The 25,616-nt window shown below is 38.7% G+C and overlaps 1 protein-coding gene across 1 annotated transcript in view; it reads left to right on the top strand.

Moving 5' to 3' along the window:
* LOC123389022 (axonemal dynein light chain domain-containing protein 1-like) overlaps positions 1-25,058 on the top strand; it is a 46,780-nt gene extending 21,722 nt beyond the window's left edge. Inside the window, exons 10-12 of the mRNA XM_045069575.1 lie at positions 15,402-15,542; positions 16,248-16,352; positions 25,001-25,058. Of these exons, the coding sequence (XP_044925510.1) occupies positions 15,402-15,542; positions 16,248-16,352; positions 25,001-25,058 (304 nt within the window). The remainder of the gene's footprint in view (positions 1-15,401; positions 15,543-16,247; positions 16,353-25,000) is intronic.
* Positions 25,059-25,616: the final 558 nt, after the last annotated feature.

Below are 25,616 nucleotides of genomic sequence, written 5' to 3' on the forward strand. Positions count from 1 at the left end.
TTATTTTTATTTTTTTACAATATTTTATTATGGGAATTTCCAAATATCTATAAAAAGGGAAAGAATTTTATTTTATTTTTTTTATTTTATGATCTTAAAAAATATTATTACTTTTAGAGAGCGACAGAGAAAGAGTGTGAGCAGGGGGAGGGACAGAGGGAGAAGGAGAGAATCCTCAAGCAGATTCTGTGCTGAGCAAGGAGCCCAACACAGGGCTCGACTGAGCTGAAATCACTTAACCGATTGAGCCACCTGCATGCCCCCAAATGGAAATAATTTTAATGTGTACGCACAAATACCTACTATCTAGATCTGTCATTAACATTTTACTCTGCTTTATCACTTGTCTATCCATCCAGCCATCCTTCTATCCATCCATCCATTTCATGTATTTCAAAGTAAATTGCTGACCTCAGTGTATTCCCCCTAAACACTTTGTCATGTATATCATTAACCAGACAGAGTTTTTTATTTGCCTTTTTTCCATTTTGAGTAAAATTTACATGTATCGAGAAACACAAATCTTGTCTGCCTTTATTGACTTTTGACAAACACAAACTCTTAAGATGTGGAGGCTTACCATTCCCCCACAAAGTTCCCTAATGCTCTTTCCCAGTAAATGCCTACCCCCTTCTCCAGGAGTTTTGACCTCTTCTCCCCTTAGATTAGTTTACCTATTTAGGAACTTCATATCAATGGGATCATGTAGCATTTATACATGGGTTTACAACATGGGTTTGAATTTCACAGGTTCACGTAGAACAGATTTTTTGTAGTCCGGTACTATAAATGTATTTTTTCTTCCTTATGATTTTCTTAGTAATGTTTTCTTCTTCTTCTTCTTCTTTTTTTTTTTTTTTTTAAGATTTTGTTTATTTATTTGACAGACAGAGATCACAAGTAGGCAGAGAGGCAGAGAGAGACAGGGAAGCAGTCTCCAGCTGAGTAGATAGTACTGATGTGGGGCTCGATTCCAGGACCCTGAGATCATGACCAGAGCTGGAGGCAGAGGCTTAACCCACTGAGCCACCCAGGTGCCCCTACCTATTCATTTAAAAAAATTTTTTTAACTTACTCATTTTTTTAAAAAATGTGCCCGTGGGGCACCTGGGTGACTCAGTGGGTTAAAACCTCTGCCTGCGGCCCAGGTCATGATTTCAGGGTTCTGGGATCGAGCCCTGCATTAGGCTCTCTGCTCATCGAGGAGCCTGCTTCCTCCTCTCTCTCTCTCCCTCTGCCTGCCTCTCCGCCTGCTTGTGATCTCTGTCTGTCAAATAAATAAATAAAATCTTAAAAAAAAAAGTGCTCATCTGGCATTTATTTATTTATTTATTTTTAAAGATTTGTTTATTTTAGAGAGAGAGAGAGCCCATGCCTAAGTGGGGGAAGGGGCAGAGGGAGAGGGTCAACCTGCTTCCCGCTGAGCAAGGAGCCAGATGCAGGGCTTGATCCCAGGACCCTGAGATCACAAGCTGACCTGAAATCAAGAGTCAGTTGCTCAACTGACTGAGCCACCCAGATGTCCCTGGCTTTCTTTAAAAGATAAAAGGTTCTTTTAAGAATAGTTTTAAATTTACAGAATTGAACAGATAATAAGGAATTTCCACTTATCCCCCCTTCTCCATATACAGTTTCTTTCATTATTAACATCTGTTATTAATGTGGCATGCTATGATATACTCTGATATCCTATGGTTAACTTAAGTCCATAGGTTACATTATGGTTTATTTTTTTGTGTTGTATTCTATGGGTACAGACAAATGCATATTTTGCATATTTTTCAATCATAAAAAGGAATGAAGTATTGATACATGATATAACAAGGATGAGCTCTGAAAACATACTAAGTGAAAGAAGCTAGTCACGAAAGGTCACAATATTGTAAGATTCCATTTATATGAAATGTCCAGAATAGGTACATCCAGACAGAAAGTAGATTAGTAGTTGCCAGAGACTGGGAGAAAGAGAAAGGAAGAGTGATTGCTAATAGGTACCATAAAGGATTTTGGCAGGGGTGGGGTGATGAGAAAATACTCTGGAATTAGTGCTGATAGTTGCACAACTTTTTGAATATACTAAACAGTATTATATACTTTAAAGGGTGAATGTTATGACATATAAATTATATCTCAATAAAAAATTATAGTGTTCACAGTCATTTCAGCACTGTGATTCTTCATTTGCACATATTCCTTTGTGTATCAAATTTCTCCTACTAAAAAAATTTAACAGCTACTTTATATAAATGTAATCTGCTTTCCTATAAATTTACCCACTTACCCTCATTTTGTACTGTGAAAATACTCAGAATAACTTGGTTCTTCCTTTTACCTTATAGCTCTTTAAATATTTGAAAATAGCAATTTTTTAAAAAGATTTTTATTTATTTATTTGACAGACAGATTACAAGTAGGCAGAGGAGATAGGCAGAGAGAGAGAGGAGGAAGCAGGCTCCCCGTCGAGCAGAGAGCCCGATGCGGGGCTCGATCCCAGAACCCTGGGACCACGACCTAAGCTGAAGGCAGAGGCCTTAACCCACTGAGCCACCCAGGCGCCCCTTGAAAATAGCCATTTTTGTTTTCCCTGTTATGCATTCCCTTATTCAGGCTAAATATCCCCAGTTTTTTCAGGCTTTCTTGGTGAAATATACCATATGTGGGAAGCACGCTAATTAGTCAGTGTCGATTTCATGCAGTATCACCACCATTACAGAACAGTTCCACGACCCTGAACCCCCCCCACCTATCACCTGTTCATCCCTCCTCCATTCCCATTCCTTCAAACCCGCAGCAACTACTGATCATTCTGCAGTCTCTATACTTTTTCCTTTTCCAGAATGTGATCTAGTTGGGATCACACAGCAGGTAGTCTTTTCAGACTGGTTGCTTTACTCACACCACAATTTTAACTGCTGAAATGTTTTCTGACCATTATTTTGTAGAATTCACTGAGTTGTGAGCGTCATATCATTGCTTTTGAGCAATTTGATTATGATACACCTTGGTGTAATTTTCTTCATATTTCTTGTGCTTGGTGTTCATTGAGCTTTTTGGATTTGTGGGTTTATGTTTTTCATCAAATATAGGAGTTTTTTGGCTAGTTTTTCTTCCAAGTATTTTTTCTTCCCTCCTCCCTTTTCAGGGAAGTCCATTTACTCATACATTAGGCCACGAATAATGAGATAGTCCCAGGCATCACTGATGCTTTGAACATTTTTTCATATTTAAAAAATATTTTTCTGTTCATTTTGGATAGTTTCTATTGCTCTATCATCAAGTTTACTAATCTTTTCTTCTACCCTATCTAATCTCCTTTTCTAATCTACTCTACCCAATGATGTTCAACTCAGACATTGTAGTTTTCATCTCAAAAAGCTCAGTTTGGGTCTTTTCAAAAATATCTTCCATGTCTCTACTTAACAATGCAAATACAGAGAATATAGTTATAGTTTTTTCCCCCAAAGCTGATATATTCATTTTATATTGGAAGCAAGTGCTTTCAGTATTTTTATTTGCTGCAATTTAAAAACATCTGGGGTGTTTGTGTGGTTCTTCCCAAACCCTCAATCGTGCCCTCGCCAGTTTAACATCCAAGGTCCTTTCAGGATTCCGGGTCAGGAAGTTGTGGGAGGGACCGTTGAATCCTCAAAGACATGATAATGATGTCCCTACCCAAAGTTTCTCCAAGCAGAGCCAACTGCTCCTCCAAACAGGGCTGGTGAGGCTGTCTCAACACTCTTAGGAAGTGGGAACCCTGAAGGCAATACTTGGAGGACTGCTGATTGATGGGGGAGGTTTCAGGCTAGTCTTCCTCAGATCCCCAGCCAGGGCAATCATCAATGTCCACCAGAAAAGTCAAGCTGCAAAAGTGTTTTTGTAGCTCAGGCAGGGCCTGGAAGTGATGGAAGGCGGCATTCTTCTCAGCTCTGGGCATCTTTGCATATGTCTGCTTGTATCCATCAGGCTGAAAGCAGGAGTCTCAGCCAAAGTTCTGGAGGCCTTGGAGCACCACGATCTGGTCCCTGAATAGGGGCACTGGCTTGCTGGGGTCCTTGGTGCTGAGCACAAATGTGTAGAGCACACAGGCAAGTCTGTCCTCAAACCCAGCAGGAGCTGGCAGAGACCTTCAGGCTTTAACTTCTCCAGAAACCACTTTATGTAGGGGCCAGGGGGCTCCCAAAGGAATTGAAGCAGCTAGGTGTCCTCCACCAGTACAAGCTCCTGTACCTGGTGAGCTGTTTCCTGACACTTCTGTACACAAATCTCCTCAGGCTCTCTCTGGAACTCTGGCAGGTCAATTTTCTGTGCCACCCAAGATCATGGAAACTATTTCCTAGAATCTGAATGACCTCCTCCAGCTTTTAATATCTGTGTCTATTAATTCTAACATTTATGACAGTTCTGAGTCAGTTTTTTTCTCTTCATAAATGTGTTTTCTGACTTTTTTGCATGACTAATAAATATGACTGCATGGCAGGCATTGTGAGTTTTAGTTTTATTGGATGCTGTGTACTGTGTATTTTTCTATTTCTAAAAATATTGAACTTTGATCTGAAACATGATGAAGTGATGATGAACTACTTGAAAATAATTTGATCCTTTTGGGCCTTTAGACGGGACCAGAACAGTGCTTAATTTAAAACTAATTATTTCTGAATACTTAGGCAGACTCTTCTTTGTACTGTATCCAGTGACCCATGAATCGTAAGTTTTTCCAGTCTGACTAGTTGGAACCAGCACTATTTCGAGCCACCTGTGAATCCTGGATGCTCTTAGTTATTGATCCTTTCAGCTGGCTCCTTCCCTGGCTTCAGACAGTTTCTTCACATTGATCCTCTGATCATTACTTAGCTGAATACTTGAGAAGGACTCTCAGCAGACCACCAGAGGATCTTCCTATACAGCTCTTTTCCCTCTGGTACCCTGTCCTCTTTTTCTCCTTAGACTCTTAGCTCTGTCTCCATAACCCAGAATCTACTGGGTTTCTCCTGGGTTCTTTGTCCTTGTGCTTTGGCCTTTCAAGTCCAAAAGATGGAATAATCATAGGGCTTACTTTATTTACCTCTAGTCAATAATTACTTTCTTTCAGTGTCTTAGGTGCAGGGTCTTGAAAATTTTTCAGTCACACATGTCTTGAAAATTGTTCCATACACTTTGTCTTTTTTTGGTGGTTGTTATTTCATGCAGGAGAGTACGTTTAGTTTCTCTGGATTTCTTTTCTTTTTTTTTCCCCTATACCTATTTATATTCCACAATCCTATTATAGATTAACATCCTTAATGAGTTTTGCAAGATTATCAATGGTGATCTCTTTGATAAATATCTGTTTTCAATTTTCTCTGTTTTCTTTTTCTGGAACTCTGATTAGATTTATATCGGATGCTTTCATCCTATGCTTTTTGTCTCTTAATATCTCTTTCCTCATTTCCATCTCCTTGTCTCTGTGCTGCATTCTAGGTAGTTTTTCCGAAGACAATAATAAACCACTTCAGGTGCATCTATTCCAAAACCCATCTTTTGAGTTTTACAATTCAGTAATTATACTTCCCATCTAAGAGGTTTCTATTGGTTGTTTCCATATCTTTCTCATCATAGTTAATATGTTTTTATTGCTTATTTATAGATTCAGTCTTTCATTTCTCAAACATTTTCTGCATAGTTTTATATTTTAAATCTCATACTTCTAATATATGAAAACTACTAGTGACTAAAATGACTGTTGTTTCTTCTGAGTCTTCGTTTGTGATGATTTATTTAAATGAGTATTTTGCAGTATTTGCTTTTATAGGTAACATTTGGCTAATCTTATTCATGAAATCCTCAGGTTGTAAACCATGCTTCTTGAAGAGAGGATTTCCAGTTTCTTCCTTCTGGAATCCTCGCTTCATATAGTGATCCAACACCCAGGTCTTCTACCTTGAAGCTGGTCCAAGGCTTAGTCTTGAACAAAGTGTTGGTATTTTTTTTTTTTAAGATTTTATTTATTAGGCACCTGGCTGGCTCAGTCAGTTAAGCGTCTGCCTTAGGCTCAGATCATGATCCCAGGGTCCTGGGATTGAGTCCCACGTCAGGCTCCTTGCTCAGCAGGGAGCCTGCTTCTCCCTCTGCCTCTGCCCTTCCCCCTGATTTTGCTCTCTTTCTTTCTCTCTGAAAATAATTAAATATTTTTAATTTTTTAAAAGATTTTATTTATTTATTTGAGAGAGAGCACAAGTAGGGTATGAGAGGCAAAAGGAGAGGGAGAAGCACACTTCCTTCTGAACAGGGAGCCTGGAAATAGGGCTTGATCCCAGGACCGTGGGATCATGACCTGAGCCAAAGGCAGCTTAACTGACTAAGCCACCCAGGTACCCCTCAATGTTGGTATTTTAAAAAAAATTATTTATTTTTAATTGAAGTATAGTTGACTACAATATTATATTAGTGTTAGGTGTACGACATAGTGGTTTGAAACTATGTATATATTATGAGATATTCTCCATGATAAGTCACCATAAAGTTAATGTAATATTTTTGACTATATTTCCTGTGCTGCACTTTACATCCTCATGACTTATTTATTTCATAACTGGGAGTCTGTACCTCTTAGTCCCCTTCAACTGTTTTGCCCAGTCCTTTACACCTTCCCCTTTGGCAACCACCAGTTTGTTCTCTGTATTTATGAGTCTGTTTCTGTTTTCTTTGTTTTGTTTTTTAGATTCCACATATAAATGAAATCAAATGATGTTTGTCTTTCTCTGCCTGACATATGCCACCTGGCATAATACCCTTTAGGTCCATTCATATCATGAATAGTAGGACTTCCTTTTTTAATGACTGAATAGTATTATTTTATACACACACCACCATTTCTTTTTTATTTTAATTAATTAATTAGTTAATTAAATTTTTTTACCACCATTTCTTTATCTCTTACCATTCATCTTTCAATACTTAGGTTGCTTCTATGTTTTAGTTTTTAAAAATAATGCTACAATAAATATAGGAGTGCATATATATTTTCAAATTACTATTTTCATGTTCTTCAGGTGAGTATTCAGAAGTGGAATTACTAGATCATATGGTATTTTTATTTCTAATTTTTTGAGGAATTCCCATATTACTTTCAAAGTACTGCACCAGCAATGCTTGAGGGTTCCTTTTTCTCCACATCCTCACCAGCACTTGTTATTATGGGTCTTTTTGATTCTAGCCATTCTGACAGGTGTGAGGTGATGTCTTATTGTGATTTTGATGTACATTTTCCTTATGGTTTAGTGATGTTGAACATATTTTCATGTGCTTTTTGTACATCTGTATGTGTCTTTTAAAAAGGGTCTATTCATGTCTTCTGCCAATTTCTTTGTTTCTTTCTTTAGATTTATTTATTTGTTTATATGAGGAGAGAGAGAGAGAGAGAATTAGCACATGAGTGGGGAGGACAGAGAGAAACAGGCTTCCCAAGAGCAGGGAGCCTGATACGGGGCTCGACGCTAGAACACTGAGATCATGACCCGAGCCAAAGGCAGATGCTTAACTGAATGAGCCAACCAGGTGCCCCTTCTGCCCATTTTTAAATCAGATTGTTTCATTAGTGTTAAGTTGTATGGTTTATATATGCCTTTTGGATATTAGCTCCTTATTGCGTGTATCATATGCAAATATCTCCCATTTAGTAGATTGCCTTTCATTTCATTGATGATTTCCTTCACTGTGCAAAAACTTTTTATTTTGGTATAGTCCCACTTGTTTATTTTTGTTTTTGTTGCTCTTTTCTGAAGAGATAAATCCAAAAAGATACTGCTAAGACTGATGTTAGAGAGATTATGGCTTATTTTTTATTTTTTAGGAAGGTTTTTTTTTTTTTTAAAGATTTTATTTATTTGACAGAGAGAGAGAGATCACAAGTAGACAGAGAGGCAAGGCAGAGAGAGAGGAGGAAGCAGGCTCCCCACTGAGCAGAGAGCCCAATGTAGGGCTTGATCCCAAAACCCTGGGATCATGACCTAAGCCGAAGGCAGAGGTTTAACCCACTGAGCCACCCAGGAGTTTTATGATTTTAGGGCTCACATTTAAGTCTTTAATCAGTTTTGAGTTAATTTTTGTATATGGTATAAGAAAGTGTTCTGCTTTCATTCCTTTGCTATGTTTGCCCAGTTTTCTCAATACTACTTATCAAAGAGACTGTCTTTTCCCCATTGTGTATTCTTGCCTCCTTTGTCATAGATTAATTGACTATATAAATGTCGGTTTATTTCTGGGTTCTCTGATTTATTCCTTTGATCTATGTATCTGTTTTTGTGCTACTACCACATGGTTGTGATTACTAATGCACTGCAGAATAATTGGAAATCTGGGAGTGTGATACCTTCAGCTTTATTCTCCTTTCTCAAGATTGCTTTGGCTATTCAGGGTCTTTTGCGGTTCCGTAGGAATTTAGGATTATTTGTTCTAATTCTGTGAAAGATATTATTAGTATTTTTTAAAAGATTTTCTTTATTTATTTGAGAGAGAGAGAGAGTGAGAGCAAGCGCATAAGCAGGGCAGAGGGGGAGGGAGAATAAGACTCCCTGCTGATTGGGAAACCCCCTACCAACATGGGGCTTGATCCCAGGACCTCAGGATTATGACCCAAGATGAAGGCAGACGCTTAACTGACTGAGCCACCCAAGGCCTCCCCGTTGTTAATATTTTGATAGAGATTTCATTGAATCTGTAGATTGCTTTGGGCAAAATGGATATTTTAATGATATTAATTCTTCTAATCCATGAGCAGGGTATATCTTTCTATTTGTGTTACTTTTAATTTTTTTCATCAGTATCATACTATTTTTATAATATAGGTCTTCTACCTCCTTGGTAAAATTTATTCCTAGGTATTTTGTTATTTTGGAGCAATTGTAAATAGGATTGTTTTCTTAATTTCTCTTTCTGCTCGTTTATTAGTATATAAAAATACAACTCATTTCTGTATATTAATTTTATATCCTGCAAATTGGCTGAGTTCATTTATTCTAATAGTTTTTGGTGGAATCTTTAGGGTTTTCTATATTTAGTATTATGTCATCTGCAAATAGTGACAGTTTTAGTTCTTCCTTACTAATTTGGGTGCCTTTGTTTTTGTTTCTTGTCTGATTGCTATGGCTAGGACTTCTTGTACTATGTTTAATAAAAGTGGTAAGAGTAAACACACTTGTGTTGTTACAGATCTTAGAGAAAAGCTTTCATCTTTTCACCATTGAGTATGTTAGCTGTGGGTTTGTCATAGATAGCCATTATTATATTGAGTTTTATTTCCTCTATATCATTTTATTGAGAGATTTTATTGTGAATGGATGTTAAACTTGCCAAATGATATTTCTGCATCTAGTGAGATGACTGTATATCGTTTTATCCTCCATTTTGTTGATGTGGTGTATCACACTGATTTGTAGATATTGACCCATCCTTGCATTCCTGGAATAAATCGCACTTGATTGTGGTGGATGATCCTTTTAAGGTTTTGTTGAATTCAGTTTGCTAATATTTTGCTGAGGATTTTTGTATATGTGTTCCTTAGGGATATTGGCTTCTAATTTTCTTTTCTTTTCTTTTGTGGTGTTTTTGGTTTTGCTATCTGGGTAATGCTGTCCTTATCAAATGAATTTGAAACAGTTCTTCCATTTTCATTTTTTGAAATAGTTTGAGAATAGATATTGACTCTTCTTTAAATGTTTGGTAGAATTCACCTCTGATCCTGACTTCTGTTGGTTTTGAGAATATTTTTTTTTGTTTATTGATTCAATTTAATTACTAGTAATTAATATGTTTAGATTTTCTACTTCTTCCTGCTTGAGTCTGGGAAGATTGTATGTTTCTGCTTCTACTTCTAGGTTGTTGAATTTTTTGAGAAATAAATTGCTGTATCATTTTGTTGAATTGTTCCCTTTATCATTATGTAATGCTGTTCTTTGTCCCTTGTTATGTTCATTGTTGTAAAGTCTATTTTGTGTGATATAAGTATCACTACCACAGCTTCTTTTCACTTCCATTTGCATGGAATATCTTTTTCTGTCCCTTCTCTTTCATTTTGTATATGTCTTTGTATTTGAAGTGGGCCTCTTGTAGGCAGCATATAGGAGTCTTCTATTTTTATTGAATTTATTATTTATTTATTGAATTTATTTATTTTGTTTGGAACCAAAATAAATTCATTTACATTTAAAGTAATTATTGGTAAGTTTCTATTTATTGCAATTTTGTGGCTCTCTTCCCCCCCCCAAAGATTTTATTTATTTATTTATTTATTATGATTTTATTTGTTCATTTCACAGAGAGATCACAAGTAGACAGAGAGGCAGGCAGAGAGAGAGAGGAAGGGAAGCAGGCTCCCCGCTAAGCAGAGAGCCCTATGTGGGGCTCAATCGCAGGACCCCGAGATCATGACCCAAGCTGAAGGCAGAGGGTTAACCCACTGAGCCATCCAGGTGCCCCAAAGATTTTAATTTTATTTCTACACCTAACATGAGGCTCAAATTTAGACCCCCGAGATCAAGAGTTGCATGCTTACTGACTGAGCCCCCAGCCAGGCACCCTCTGGTTCTTTTTATAGTTCTTCTCTGTTCCTTTCTTCTCATGCAATTTGATGATTTTCTTTAGTATTATGCTTGGATTCCTTTCTCTTTATGGTTTCTTGTGTATTTATTATAGTTTTTTTGTTTTTTAAAAGATTTTATTTATTTACTTGACAGAGAGAGAGAGAGACATCAAGAACAGGAAAACAAGCAGGGGGAGTGGGAGAGAGAGAAGCAGACTTCCTGCCGAGCAGGGAGCCCAACGTGGTTCTCAATCCCAGAACCTAGGATCAGGACCTGAGCTGATGAAGGCAGATGCTTAATGACTGAGCGACCCAGGCACCCCTATTTATTAGAGGTTTTTGGTTTGTGGTTACCATGAGGTTTATCTGTAATACCCTATGTATTTAACAGGTATTTATTTATTTATTTACTTTTAATATTTATTTATTTATTTGAGAGAGAACATGCATGTGCTCCTGAGCAAGAGAGAGGCAAGGGAGAGGGGGAGAGAGAATCTTAAGCAGGCCTCATGCCCAGTGCAGAGCCTGACATCGGGCCTAATCTCATGACCCTGAGATCATGATCTGTGATGACCATGAGGTTTATATATAACACCCTTTGTAGGGGCACCTGGGTGGCTCACTTGTTTAAGGGTCATGATCTCTCTCCCTCTGCTGCTCTCCCTGCTTGTGCTCTCTTGCTCTGTCAAATAACTAAATAAAAAATTTTTTTAAAAAAGACCTTTTTATTTAATAGTCTGATTTATTTATTTATTTAAGAGAGAGCATGTGCCTGTGCATGTGAGCAGGGGAGGGACAGAGAGAGAGAGCATGAGAGAATCTTAAGCAGGCTCACACAGGACTCAATCTCACAACCCTGAGATCCTGACCTGAGCCAAAATCAAGAGTCTGACACTTAACCAAGTGAGCCTCAGGTTCCCCTTAACAGTCTATTTTATTTTATTTTATTTATTGTTTTAAAAGATTTTTATTTATTCATTTGAGAAAGAGAGTGTGAGCAGGGGCGGAGAGGCAGAAGGAGAAGCAGAGTCCCCATAGATTCCCTGCTGAGCCGGGATCCTGACATGGGACCAGGAGATTCTGACCTCCAGGACCAGGAGATCATGACCTGAGCTGAAGGCAAATGCTTAACCATCTTAACCACCCAGGTGCCCTATTAATAGTCTACTTTAACTTGACAGTTGTTTATGAGACTGACGCGATTCCTACTGTGCTAAGGAGGCAGGTGACAGTTGTTTAAATTAAAACTCCCCATGCAGCCCTTTATGTATTTGACATCCTGTTTGACATTTTTATATTTTATATATCCCTTAATTAATTTTATATAGACCTTAATTAATTATTATAGATATAATTGATTTATTGCTTTTGTTGTTAACCTTAATTCTACTTTGTAAGTGATTGGTATATTACCTTTAGCATATGCTTGCTTTTACCATTTTTTTTATTTCATAATTTTCTTACTTCTACTTGTGGCCCTTCCTTTTTTGGTTAAAGAAGTCTCTTTAAAATTTCTTGTAAGGCTGGATTAGTGGTGATGAATTCCTTTAATTTTTGTTTGTCTCTTAGCTCTCCTTCAGTTCTGATTGATAACCTTACCAGGTAGACTATCCTTGGTTGTCAGTTTTTTCCTTTCAGCACTTTGAATATATCAAGTCACTCCTGTTGGCTAGCAGGGTCCTGCTGAAAAGTCATCTGCTACACTTATGGGTGTTTTCTTGTACATAACTAGTTGTTTTTCTCTTGCTATTTTTAATATTCTCTTTTTCTTTAGTTTTTAGCATTTTAATTATTTGCATTGGTACAAACCTCTTTGGGTTCATCTTTTTTGGGGCTCTTTGTGTTTTCTGGATCTGGATGTCTGTTTCCTTCCTCAGTGCTGCTGCCCCTCGGAACAACTTGTTACTTAACTGTAACCCCTGGAGGATTTTACTAGTTGCCAAGCACATTTAGATATGGCCTTAAGAAACACTGATACTGACAACAGGTCTTTGGGGAGAAGGACGATGTAGGACCGTGAAGCTGGGCAGCTGGGGATGCCCGGCTCGCTCAGGGCGGAACGCCGCCCCTTCACCGAAGCTGGGCAGCCGGGAACGCCTGGCCCGCCCAGGGCAGAACGCCGCCTGCTTCAGGGAAGCCGAGCACCCGGGAACGACTGGTCAGCTCAGGGTGGAACGAAAACCGCCTGCTTCCATTTTTCGTGATTGCTCCTTTCTCTTCCCAGAACTGCTCGTTGTTGGTTAGAGGAGTCCTTTGAATGTGCTTGGTTAACTAGAAACCTTACCCTCCTCCTTGCTGGCCTGCAAGACGTGACTAACGTGTGACCTTCACCAATCCTTCTGTTGGCTATTGTTTTCTATCCAATAAAAGTGAGACTCTAGAGTTGCTCGTGGCAGTAGTCCTTTTGGACTGTTGTCCCCTGCTCCCAGTCTTTTGCAGCTGACTTGTTTGTGCCTAATTCTTCTCTCGTCGCCGTCGCCGACTGGAAGCGACTGGAAGCGGCACTCAGATTACGGAAGTTTTGAGTTATTATTTATTCAAATCAGTTTTTTGTCCCTTTCTCTCTCCTCCTTCTGAGACCCCTATAATGTGAATGTTAGTGCATTTGATGTTGCCTAGTGGTCTATTACCCTGTCCTCATTTTTAAAATTTTTTTCTTTTTGCTGTTCACCTCAGATGATTTTCACTACCTCGTCTTTAGATTTCTGAGCCATTCTGCATCCTCTTTTCTGCTTTGGATTCCCTTTAGTGTATTTTTCTTTTCAGTTATTCTTCAGCTTCATTTTTAAAAAAAAATTTTAAATTCTCTGTCTTTGTTAAAATTCGTAATGAGTTCATCCATTCTTCTCCCAAGCATCAATGACCATTACTTTGAACTCATTATCAGGTAGGTTGCTTATCTCTGTTTCATTTAGTTCTTTTTCTGCGGTTTTGTCTTATTGTTTTGTTTGGAACATGTTCTTCTCTCTGTTTTGTTTAAGTCTGTATTTGTTTGTATGTATTAAGTAGGTCAGCTCTGTCTCCTGGTCTCAAATGAGTGACCTTATGTAGAAGGCATCTTGTGGGACCCAGTAACACAATCCTCGCTGGTCTTCAGAACTAGGTGCTCCAGGGATGACCCCTCTGTGAACTGTGTGAACCTTCTTGATTGGGCCATAACTGCTGTGGGTGCACTGTAGGTAGGTGGGGCAGGCTCGTGGCATGGCCAGCTGTGAGGTTCTGCAGGACAGTTGTAGGCATGGCAGTGGGTGGGGCTGGCTCCTTCTCTCCTTGGGGTAGGACTCACTTTGGAGGCATGTCTTTCCTGGCTGAGGCTACCTGCTGGGTGTGATACAACAGTAGTCACTTTGGAAGACACAGCTGCCAGGGTGGGCAGGTTGTGCAGGGATCTCCACACCTGTGATATCCCTGCTTGTGGGTCTCCACACCAGGGATTTAGTTCTTGATTCTCTCTCTGCCCCTCCTACCCTTTTTCATGTAGGTTTTTATTTATATCGTTATATAAAGTGGAAGTACTGTTGGAAGTACTGTTCTGCTCGTCTTCTGGTCTTTCGCAGAGTAAGTTGCACTGTATGTAGTAGCAGCCTTGGTATGTCCATGGGACGATGTGAGTTCAGCATCTTCCTACTCTGCCATCTTACCCTTTCTCCCCAGTGTTGTTATTTTCACTGGGGCAACATGACCCTGGGTTTGCCTAAGATTACCATTTCCCAGTCCATTCTTAGTTTATTGTATCTTGTTTATAGTTTTTGTTCGTTGCCCCTGGAGACATCTGTTCTTTTTCTGCAAGCCCAGTAATGCTTCTGAAAGTATGCTCTGTCATGGATCTAGTTGTAGTGTAATAAGAAGACCCTTCAGATTATGTTGTCCTTGTATTGCCAGGAGGGGAAGTCCTAAAGAAGGTGTGTTTTTTAAAATCGATATTTCCAGTATATGAACTGCATATCAAACTGAAAAACTCTCTGTGACTCTAGGTGTTTGAGCAAAGCCTGGATAATTCTTTCTGTTATGGGTGAGATATTAAACTAAATGGCCATTCCAATTCAAAAATACTATAAATTGCCAGTCTCAGGTTTAGGATATAACACCTAGATCACTTTTAATATGAAGAAAGGCTGCTTAGAATGGTATTTGTAATTTTTCATTTGTAATCACTTCCAAATATTTAGTTTTATTTGAAACTGAAAGAAATGGCTTCTTTGGATTTAGGGTCTTTATTCATTTTTTGAACAGTTGGTGTCTTTTGACACTTAAACAACTTGGGGAAAGTGGTTTTACTCATTAACTCAACTATTTATAAAAAATCCCGTTCTAAGGGCGCTTGGGTGGCTCAGTGGGTTAAGCCACTGCCTTCGGCTCAGGTCATGATCCCAGGGTTCTATGGTCGAGTCCCGCATTGGGCTCTCTGCTCAGCAGGGAGCCTGCTTCCCCTCCTCTCTCTCTGCCTGTCTCTCTGCCTGCTTGTGATCTCTCTGTCAAATAAATAAATGAAATCTTTAAAAACAAATCCCATTCCATATAAATATATAAGACATGGTTTCTATCCTCATAGAGTCTATAATTTAGAAGGAGATGTAAAAGGATTTCTCCTCTTGCTTTACATCTCAGACATCACATTCCAAATGATTGACTCTGCTTAAAATCTTCCACAGTTTATTCGCTTGTGTAAGCATGGCAGGAATATACATGTTAGACCCCTTTCTTTTCCTATTTTGTTGTTCTTGCATATCTTTTATGAGTATCTACTATTTCTTTCCCTAACATTACTTTTTCTTTCATATATTTTCTGGCTCTTTTTCCCTTTTTTCCTTTTTTTGAATGATACCTTGTTTTCTTTCTCATGCAGAGAGCGGTATGTACAAATGCTTGACCAAATTGCCAGACAGATGATTGAGTTCTACAAAGACTTGGTAACTCAGCGAATGATGGACCAGCGCATTCTAGAAGAGCTGTACAATTTTAAGAATGTTATTGAAGAACTGACCAGGTAAAATCTGTGATTATCTTAAACACAAGACACTAGTCAAAACCGTGTCTCTGAAGAGAATAAAAAGAAGAGTAGAATGGTTAAAATAGAGGACTCTTTTTTTCTTTTGGGGGTTTAGGAAGAGAATGGAAAGGACTAGATGAAGAAGTAGAGACCTGGGTTACACAGGTTAACACAAAACTAGGGCTCTATGTATGTTTAATAGGGAGATAATTCCTGTTTTTTTTCTGCAGAATTGAGATGTTGATCTTAATCATGTTTACAGAGCAGTGCCATGATTACAGATGTTAAGGATTAAATCCAAAAGAGGATAAGCGTTACATAGCAGTCAAGGTTAGTGCTAATGTAACCTGTGTCAAGATAATTGGTAGCAAGAATGAATAAGAAGAGGGTAAGATAGGCATGTCAGAAGGTAGGATAGAGGAGCCTGGTGGCCTTGCCTATTAGCATCTGCCTTCTTCCAATTTGAGAAGATCTTTCACATAATCTTTCAGTCCTTTCCAGCTAACCGGATTCCACTGGCAAACCTGACATAATTCCATCTAAATGGACATGAGATTTCTTGATTTGGTTTACAAGGTGTAAAAACTAGGAAGAGAGATACACATAACTGAGAAGATTCCTGAGTATAAATCGGATTTCCTGGGTAGAAAACTTTCTGGAACTCTTCAACTATGGACATAAAATTTCTTCACTCTATTTCAGGGAGTTGTGTCTGGTTCGTGCACATGATATGAAATTAACAAAGGAAGCAGAGAAGGCACACAAGGATTTGGCGCAAGCTCTTTTAGATGCTGAAAAGAATGCCAGGTGAGTTAACAAGATGTTAGCCCTTATGTCATACATGCTTCACACCTTACTTGAAGAAACAAAATTTTATAGAAACATTTGAACTTTTTTTTATTACAACAGTGCCTGGAAGAGTTAATATATATACAAGGATCTTATTTATTTATTTATTTAATTTTTTTTTTTTTTTTAAGATTTTTTATTTTATTTATTTGACAGAGAGACATCACAAGTAGGCAGAGAAGCAGGCAGAGAGAGAGAGAGAAGGAAGCAGGCTCCCTGATGAGCAGAGAGCCCGATGCGGGACTCCATCCCAGGACCCTGAGATCATGACCTGAGCCGAAGGCAGCGGCTTAACCCACTGAGCCACCCAGGCACCCCTACAAGGATCTTTTAATTAATATATTTATTAATTCCTCAGGCACTGTTTTAATACACATCTCATTAGTGTCTTCTTGTGTGAATTTTTCCAGGGGTTTATCCCTAGAAGTGGAATTACTGGGTCATAGGCTCTGCATGGCCTTGTCTTGCTGGGATATTGCCCAAATGCTCTAGTCAAACAAGTATATCCTCTCATCAGTGCATGAGATTTCCCCTTTGTCCATATCTTTTATCAGTCCGAAGGGTACGAAAAGGTATCTGGTTTTTGTTTGTGTTTTCCTAATTAGTGTGAGTCTAGTTCTTTTTAAGATTTTAATAGATCTACTATGATCCTAATGTTTTTTATCCTATTTTAGAGGTTAGCAAACTTTACCTGTGAAGGGTCAGATGGTGAAATACGGTTTTCTGAAGCAACTACTCAATCAACTCTGCCTTCGTAATGTGTGCTACTACATTGTAAAAGCAGGCAAGGGCGATACCAGCACATGGCTGTGTTCCAATAAAACTTTATTTACTGACACTGAAATGTGAAGGTACAAACCTTTACATGTGTCTCCAAATACTGTTATCCTATTGCTTTTTTAACCATTTAAAATATAAAAAACTAAAAATCTAAAATTCTTAGCTTGTATTCTATACAAAACGCAAAGTGGCAGATTGTGTTTAAACCCACAGGCTGTAGTTTGCTGACATTTACTCTATTTCGTGTTCAGTTAGAGTTCTGATTACTGTGAATCTCTTGGATCTATTATCAAATGATATATTTGATTTTTAATTTTTTCTTATTTTATTGATTAAAAATAATATTATGCTATCATAGAAGGATTTTATGTGCCTTGTAGTAAAAAATACAAATAAGCAAAAATGAATTAAAAATATCAGTTTCACCACCCATAGATTACTGCTGTACATACTTTAGTGCATATCCTTTTTTTTTTTCCTATGTATGTGTGCATACATGCGTTGTTTTGTTTTTTTTTTTTTTTTTAAAGATTTTATTTATTTATTTGACAGCGAGAGATCACAAGTAGGCAGAGAGGCAGGCAGAGAGAGAGGAAGGGAAGGAAGCAGGCTCCCTGCCGAGCAGAGAGCCCGACGCGGGACTCGATCCCAGGACCCTGAGATCATGACCCCGAGCTGAAGGCAGCGGCCCAACCCACTGAGCCACCCAGGCGCCCCTACATGCGTTGTTTTTAAATTGTACTGTATATACCGTTATACAGCTTTTTTTTTTTTTAGTCAACAGTCTACCTATTTGAGTTAAGTTCACTTTCCAAGTTACCCAGGTCATATTCAAAATTTCCCAGTTATTCCTAAAATACATTTTACATTGGGTTGTCCAAATGAGTGTCCAATATAGGGCCACACATTATATCTTGTTTTAGGATCCTTTTAATTCAGCATAGTCTGCTTTTTAAAACGATGTGTCAAAGAGTAACTAACTGTCTTTTTTTTTTTAATGTCAAGAAAACCACAAATGTATACAAAATCTAAATTCAGAGATATATTCTTAGCTTTTATTCTGTTTTTTTATTCCTTACTAGAATGAGAAGGGTACCTTGATCTTTTTTCATGTACTGATTATACTGCTGTTTTCTGTAGATGATTCACCCTTCTGGTCTTAGTAGAAAAAACTATTCTTTTTTTTTTTTTTAAGATTTTATTTATTTATCAGAGAGAGTGGGGGGAGAGTGAGCACAGGCAGACAGAATGGCAGGCAGAGGCAGAGGGAGAAGGAGAAGCAGGCTCCCTGCTGAGCAAGGACCCCGATGTGGGACTCGATCCCAGGATCGCTGGGATCATGACCTGAGCTGCTTAACCAACTGAGCCACCCAGGCGTCCCCATAGTAGCTATTTGAACTAGCCTAGCCTATCACCTTGGTCAGAATTGGCCCAAAAGGCGCCCAACAGGCGGGGCCCACGCTCCTTGGTAGCTAGGGAGACCCTATGCACGCCCCACGGTTTGGATGTCTCCACCTGGCCCAACTCCTCCCTGCATTCGGGCTGTTATCTCCACCTGATCTGACCTGCCCTTGTATTTGGGCTCTGTTATCAGGGACTGGTTGATCATATTTTACTGGTTTCCCGGACTTGCTTTTTAAGTAAGTTCCCATGGGGTGGGGGGGTGGGGCAGGGTCAGTGTGGGTTTTTTACTGCATAAACAACAAAATGGCTGTTCAACCAAGGTGGAGCTGCTCTGGCTAAATAGGCCCTTACAATAGTTTTATTACGTTGCCAGGCAAAGGAGGGCAGAGAGCAGGCTAATGCCTTCAAAACTGCGGACTGCCCCCCAGGGAAAAGGCTGAGGGGTTTTATAGGAAAAAATACAGGATCTGGGTGGTTTCGCTGGGAATCTGGTATGTGCCGCCAGTCACGTTCCTCACGTCTTCAAGGTTGTCTTGTGACTGGTGATTGTGCCGGCTGTGAGTCTGGTTACTAGGTTTCAAACATTCATACTAAGTTCCCGGAACAGAGGATCCCAGAGAAGCACAAGTGAATGGGGGAGGGGGCTTCAAGAACGAGGACAAGAAATATTCGTTCAACTCAGAGAGTCTAACAAATGCTGAAGCATTAGTACATCCATCTTGATTTCCATCGGTCTTTACAGTTCTATGTGGTTTCAGTATGATCTTTTAAAATATGACTCCAATAATGTCATCTCTCTGCTCCAAATTCTGCAGTAGCTCCCCATCTTAAAGGGCCATGTTTTTTAAAAAATGGTTTACAAGATTCATCCTACCAGTATTTCTCTGACTTCTCCCACTTTATTTTAGACCTGCTGCCTTTTGTATGCTCCTCTTTGAACATACCAGACGGACTCCCACCTTGGGGCCTGGAATCCTCTTCCTTTCCTTTTTTCTCTTCCTTTTCTTTCCTTTCCTCTTCCTTTCCACAGTGTGTAGCTTCCTCCCTCCTTCCTTTGGACCTTTTACTCATCCCCTTCCATTTAAAACCACAATACATTTTGTACCCTCAGTCCCCTTTTCCTGATGATTTTTTATCTATTGTACTATCATTGCTTAATATGTTTTACTTTTTTATTTGTTGATTTGTTGATTATCTCTTCTCACTAAACTTTGTTTTGTTTTGAATAGTATCTGGCATGTAGTAGGCACTAAACAGATATTTATTGAATGAATTAATAAAAATAAGTTAGAACTTTTTAGAAAAGATTTTATTTATTTATTTGATAGAGAGAGCAAGAGACACAGGCAGAGCAGCAGAAGGAGAGGGAAAAGCAGGCTCCCTACTGAGCAGGGAGCCTGATGCAGGGCTCCATCCCAGGACCCTGGGATTGATGAAGTCCCAGAACCTAAGTCAGGTTCGGTGGGGTGAGGAGGTTCGGAGCCGACGACTAAAGAAAGAATTAAGACGTCGTTGGTGCAAAATGGTGGTTTATTAAAGCACGGGACAGGACCCGTGGGCAGGAAGAGCTGCTGCCCCGGGTTGTGAAGGTGGGCATGTTATATACCCACGGTTGGGGGGGGGGAGGTGGTGAAGGGATGGGAGGTTTCGACAGAGTTCTCACATGCTAGGGAGGGTCTGCAAGGTGCCGGGGGGAGTCTTTGCCCTTATGGCCTGATCAATGTCGTCTTTAGGTCAGGCATTAACATCAAGATAATTGGGAGATTCTTGGTGGGGCATTATGATCTGGCTATCATTTACATTCCTTTCTACTCCAGTCTCCTCCAGTTTATGGTGGGAGGGGGGACATTAGGGCTTCAGGAACCAAGAGTTATTTTGCCTCTGGAAATTTGTGCTATTGATAAGGTAACCTCCCTGTTTAGGTCTCTAGGACATCTTGTAGGGCAAGGGAGATTCCTGTTCTGCAGGATTGCGATCCCTGCAAGTTAACTATTTATCGTTTTATGGCAGTCAGGGGTGCCTGAGGAATGCTACTACATATGGAGGGGAGCGGGTGAAGAGGGGGTGCAAGGCGCCAGCTTTTGCTTTGTCCTCAGCCAGCCTCCTGCTCCCTCATCAGGATCATTACCCGAGCTGAAGGCAGTCACCTAACCAACTAAGCCACCCAGGCTCTCCAAGTTAGAACTTCTTTTTATGCTAATGTCCATTATAAGAAACATCTAACGCCAGAGAAAAAGGGAAGGAAATGGAGAATATCTGAAGTAGGATGGATTAGAAATGATTAGAATTTTTTAATAATACTTTAAAAAATAATAACAGGGGCGCCTGGGTGGCTTAGTGGGTTAAGCCTCTGCCTTTGGCTCAGTTCATGATCTCAGGGTCCTGGGATGGAGCCCTGCATCTGGCTTTCTGCTCAGTGGGGGTCTGCTTCCCCTTTTCCCTCTGCATGCCTCTCTGCCTGTGATCTCTCTCCCTCTGTCAAATAAAATAAAAATAAAATCTTAAACAAATTTATAAAATAATAACATTTTATTGAAAATTAGGAAAATAGAAACAAGTAAGGAAAAAAAGAACACCCATAATTCTTTCTCTCAGAAGTAATCACTATTAATATTTTCATATATTTTTTCACTTTTTCACTTCTATGGATTTTTTATATACATGAGATCAAAACTGAATGTATAATTTTACCATTTTGGGTTATCTCATGTTACAACATGAAAAAAATTTCCCATGTACCAGAGTATTAACAACAACAAAATCTTTTAATTAGTTGCAGAGTATTTTCGTCATAGAGCTATATCATATATTTTATGTGACCAATCCCTTATTATTGAACATTGTGGTTATTTCTGAATTTTTTCTTTTGCTATTATAAAACAAGGGTCATTAAAAAGTATCTGCTTTTTAAAAAATAACTGGGTTGCCTGGGTGGCTCAATCAGTTAAGTGTCCAACTCTTGATCTCAGCTTAGGTGTTGACCTTGGGGTCATGAGTTCAGGTCCTGCATTGGGCTGTATGTTGGGTGTGAGCCTACCTGAAAAAAAAAATCAGTGACTAACTTTCAGGTAGTAATGTGCACAAATTGTAAGGGCATAGGTATAACCTGAATTTTCATATGTATATTCACCTATGTGGACACCTAGGTTTTTGATTACTTTATTAGTTACTCTGAACAAATGGAAGTCTCCAAAAAGAAGACTTTTAAGAAACTGATGCTGGTGGTTCCTGGCTTTCACCAAAATTAGAATAATTCTATGCCACAGGCTTTTAATTCTTAAAAATTTTTTTTAAAATTTAAATTCAATTAATTAACATAAACTATATTATTAGTTTCAGATAGAGTTCAGTGATTCATCATCAGTCATTTATAACAGCTAGTGTTCATTACATCACAATGCCCCTCCTTAATGTCCATCACCCAGTTAACCCATCCCCTCAACCACTCCCCTCAGCAACCCTTAGTTTGTTTCCTGTGATTAAGAGTCTCTTATGGTTTCTCCCCTCTCTGGTTTCATCTTGTTTTGTTTTTCCCTCCCTTCCTCTAGGCTCCTTTATTTTTTCTCAAAATCCACATATGAGTGAAATCATATGATAATTGTCTTTTCCTGATTGACTTGTTTTCACTTAGCATAATCCCCTCTAGTTCCATCCATGTCATTGCAAATGGAAAGATATCATTTTTGATGGATGCATAATATTCTGTTGTATATATACACCACATCTTCTTTATTCATTCATCTGTCAGTGGATGTCTGGGCTCTTTCCATAGTTGGGCTATTGTGGACATTGCTGCTCCAAACATTGGGGTACAGGTGTGCCTCTTTGGATCACTACATTTGTATCTTTGGGGTAGAGGGTTATCCATCCAGTAGTGCAATTGATGGGCACAGGGTAGCCTCTATATTCAAACATTTTGAGGAACCCCCATACTGTTTTCCAGAGTGGATTGCACCAGCTTGCATTCCCACCAACAGTGTAGAAGGGTTCCCTTTCTCCACTTCCTCACTAGCATCTGTCGTTTCCTGACTTGTTAATTTTAGCCATTCTGACTGTTGTGAGGTGGTATCTCATTGTGGTTTTGATTTGTATTTCCCTGATGCCTAGTGATGTTGTCGGGCATTTTTTCATGTTCTGTTGGCCATTTGGATGTCTTCTTTGCAAAAAATGTGTGGTCATGTCTTCTGCCCATTTATTGATTCGATTATTTGTTCTTTGGGTGTTCAGTTTGGTAAGTTCTTTATGGATTTTGGATACTAGTCCTTTATCTGATAAGATATCTGATAAGAAGACATTAAAAAAATATCTTTCTCCCACTCTGTCAGTTGTCTTTTGATTTTCATTGACTGTTTCCTTTGCTGTGTACAAAGCTTTTTATCTTGATGAAAATCCACAATCAGTTCATTTTTTGCTTTTGTTTCTCTTGCCCTTCAGAGGGACATATCTAGCAAGAAGTTGCTGGGGCCGAGGTCACAGAGGTTGCTGCCTGTGTTTATCCTCTAGGATTTTGATAGATTCCTATCTCACATTGAGGTCTTTCATCCATTTTTAGATTATTTTGTGTGTATGGTTAAGGAAAATGGTTCAGGTTTCATTCTCCTGTATGTGGCTGTCCAGTTTTCCCAACACATTTGGTTGAAGAGACTGTCTTTTTTCCATTGGATATTCTTTCCTGCTTTGTCAACGACGAGTTGACCATAGAATTAAGCATTCATTTCTGGGTTCTCTATTCTGTTCCATTGATCTATGTGTCTGTTTTTGTGCCAGTACCATACTGCCTTAATGATGACAGCTTTGTAATAGAGCTTCAAGTCCGGAATTGTGATGCCACCAGCTTTGGTTTCCTTTTTCAACACTCCTTTGGCTATTTGGGGTGTTTTTGTTCCATACAAATTTTAGGATTATTTGTTCCAACTCTGTGAGAAAAAACTTGATGGTATTTTGATAGGGATTGCATTGAATATATAGATTGTTCTGGGAAGCATAGACATTTTAAGAAGAGTATTCTTGGGGAACGTGGGTGACTCAGTTGGTTAGGGTGTCTGCCTTTGGTGCAGGTCATGATCCCAAAGTCCTGGATTGAGCCTTTCTTCAGGCCATCTGGTCAGTAGGGAGTCGTCTTCCATCTTCCTCTGCCTCTCCCCCTGGTTCATGCTCATGTGCTCTTTCTCTCTCTCTCAAATAAATAAATAAAAATCTTAAAAAAATCCCACAATATTGTGTTCTTCCAATCCATGAGCATGGAATGTTTTTCCATTTCTTTTGTGTCTCTTCCTCAATTTCTTTCATGAATATTCTGTAGTTTCCTGAGTACAGATCCTTTGCCTCTTTGGTGAGGTTTATCCCTAGGTATCTTAGAGTTTTCAGTGCAGTTGTAAATGTGACCAACTCCTTAATTTCTCTTTCTTCTGTCTCATTGTCAGTGTATAGAAATGCAACTGATTTCTGTGCATCGATTTTTATTCTGCCACTTTGCGGAATTCCTGTATTGGGGCCTTTAATTCTTGTTGCAAAGTTAATATTCCTTGGGAGGATCGGGTGTTTCAAATGGCTTGTACAACAACTTTGTTTGTTATTTAATCTCAGAAGCATTTTAATTCTAAATTTAATTCTAAGCTTTAGTGTAAGTTCGAAGGAAAAATGTATATTCTGGTAAAAAACATGAAGAAAAGATAGTTAGGAAAAAAGGCACTTACTTGATTATACTTAATCTTTTAGTTGGTTGGTAGAGAATTTCTTTAAATCATATTCATTATATGTAATTTAAAAAGTATAGTGGCTCATAATTAATGTTTTTTTTTTTTGTCTTTAATAAAGAAACCCTAATTTGGTCGCCTGGGTGGCTCAGTGGGTTAAGCCTCTGCCTTCGGCTCAGGTCATGATCTCAGGGTCATGGGATCAAGCCCCACATCAGGCTCTTCTGCTCAGTGGGGAGCCTGCTTTCCCCCTCTCTGCCTTGCCTCTCTCTGCCTACTTGTGATTTCATATGAAAACAAAATAAATAAAATCTTTAAAAAAATTTAAAAAGAACCCTAGTTGTATTTTGTATTCAGATTTTTAAAATTAGATATACTTGCTGTTATTCTATTTGGAATACCATGTTGTGAAAATTCTAGTGAATAAAACAATATGAAGGAAAGAGCTCAGAAGCAGGGAACAATATATGTAATTTTTTACTTTAAGGGACTTTTATAAGATTTATAAAGGAAATGTGACTGTTTTTTCTTAATTTTACTTGGTATTAGTCGGTATTAATTACTTTATTAAGACATAATTACTTTATGATAACTTTTAAAGGAACAAATTGCCTATGGTAGAACAAAGTTGTTTATTTAAATGTCTAATATCATAATAATTATCCAATAAATGTGACTTCTCACCAAAAAACAAAGTCTGTATATACTTTTTTATTTTTCTTTCAGGGTTGTAGAAGAATACCATGACTTATACACATTGCAAAGAGGAAGGGATGGAGAGTGATATTAAACAGTTAATGGCCGAAAGAAAGAGATCTTTGGAGCTCAGCCACATATGAAACTGGCCCTAAAGGTTGGTTTCCTCTGGAATCATAACTCAGACTTCTTTTTTGACTGATAAAAGTTTTGTTTTACAATTTTCAATAATCTAGACAAAAAATTTTAAAAATGAGGATGTATATTTAATTTATGAAATAATGTAGCTATTTTGGGCCTTGAAAAAGGAAAATTACATTTTTTTCTTTTGTTTCTTCTCTATTAAGTACGCCGGCTATCGCCAAAGTTAAGGGATCTTTTTATCACCAGAGTCTATGAAGTATGAGCAAGAATTCTTTTTCTGTTGTTGGTGAAAAGGTTAAAACTTTAAACTCAGGGCACCTGGGTGGCTCAGTGGCACCAGGGCACCTGCCTTCGGCTCAGGTCATGATCTCAGGGTCTGGGATCGAGCCCTCGAAATCAGGCTCTCTGACTTCAGCAGGGAGCCTGCTTCTTCCTCTCGCGCTCTGCCTGCCTCTCGGCCTACTTGTGATCTCTCTCTGTCAAATAAATAAATAAAATCTTT

This window comes from Mustela putorius, unplaced genomic scaffold, assembly GCF_011764305.1.
Source record: "Mustela putorius furo isolate JIRA1106 unplaced genomic scaffold, ASM1176430v1.1 tig00003942_pilon_pilon_pilon, whole genome shotgun sequence".
Classification (NCBI taxonomy): Eukaryota; Metazoa; Chordata; class Mammalia; order Carnivora; family Mustelidae; genus Mustela; species Mustela putorius.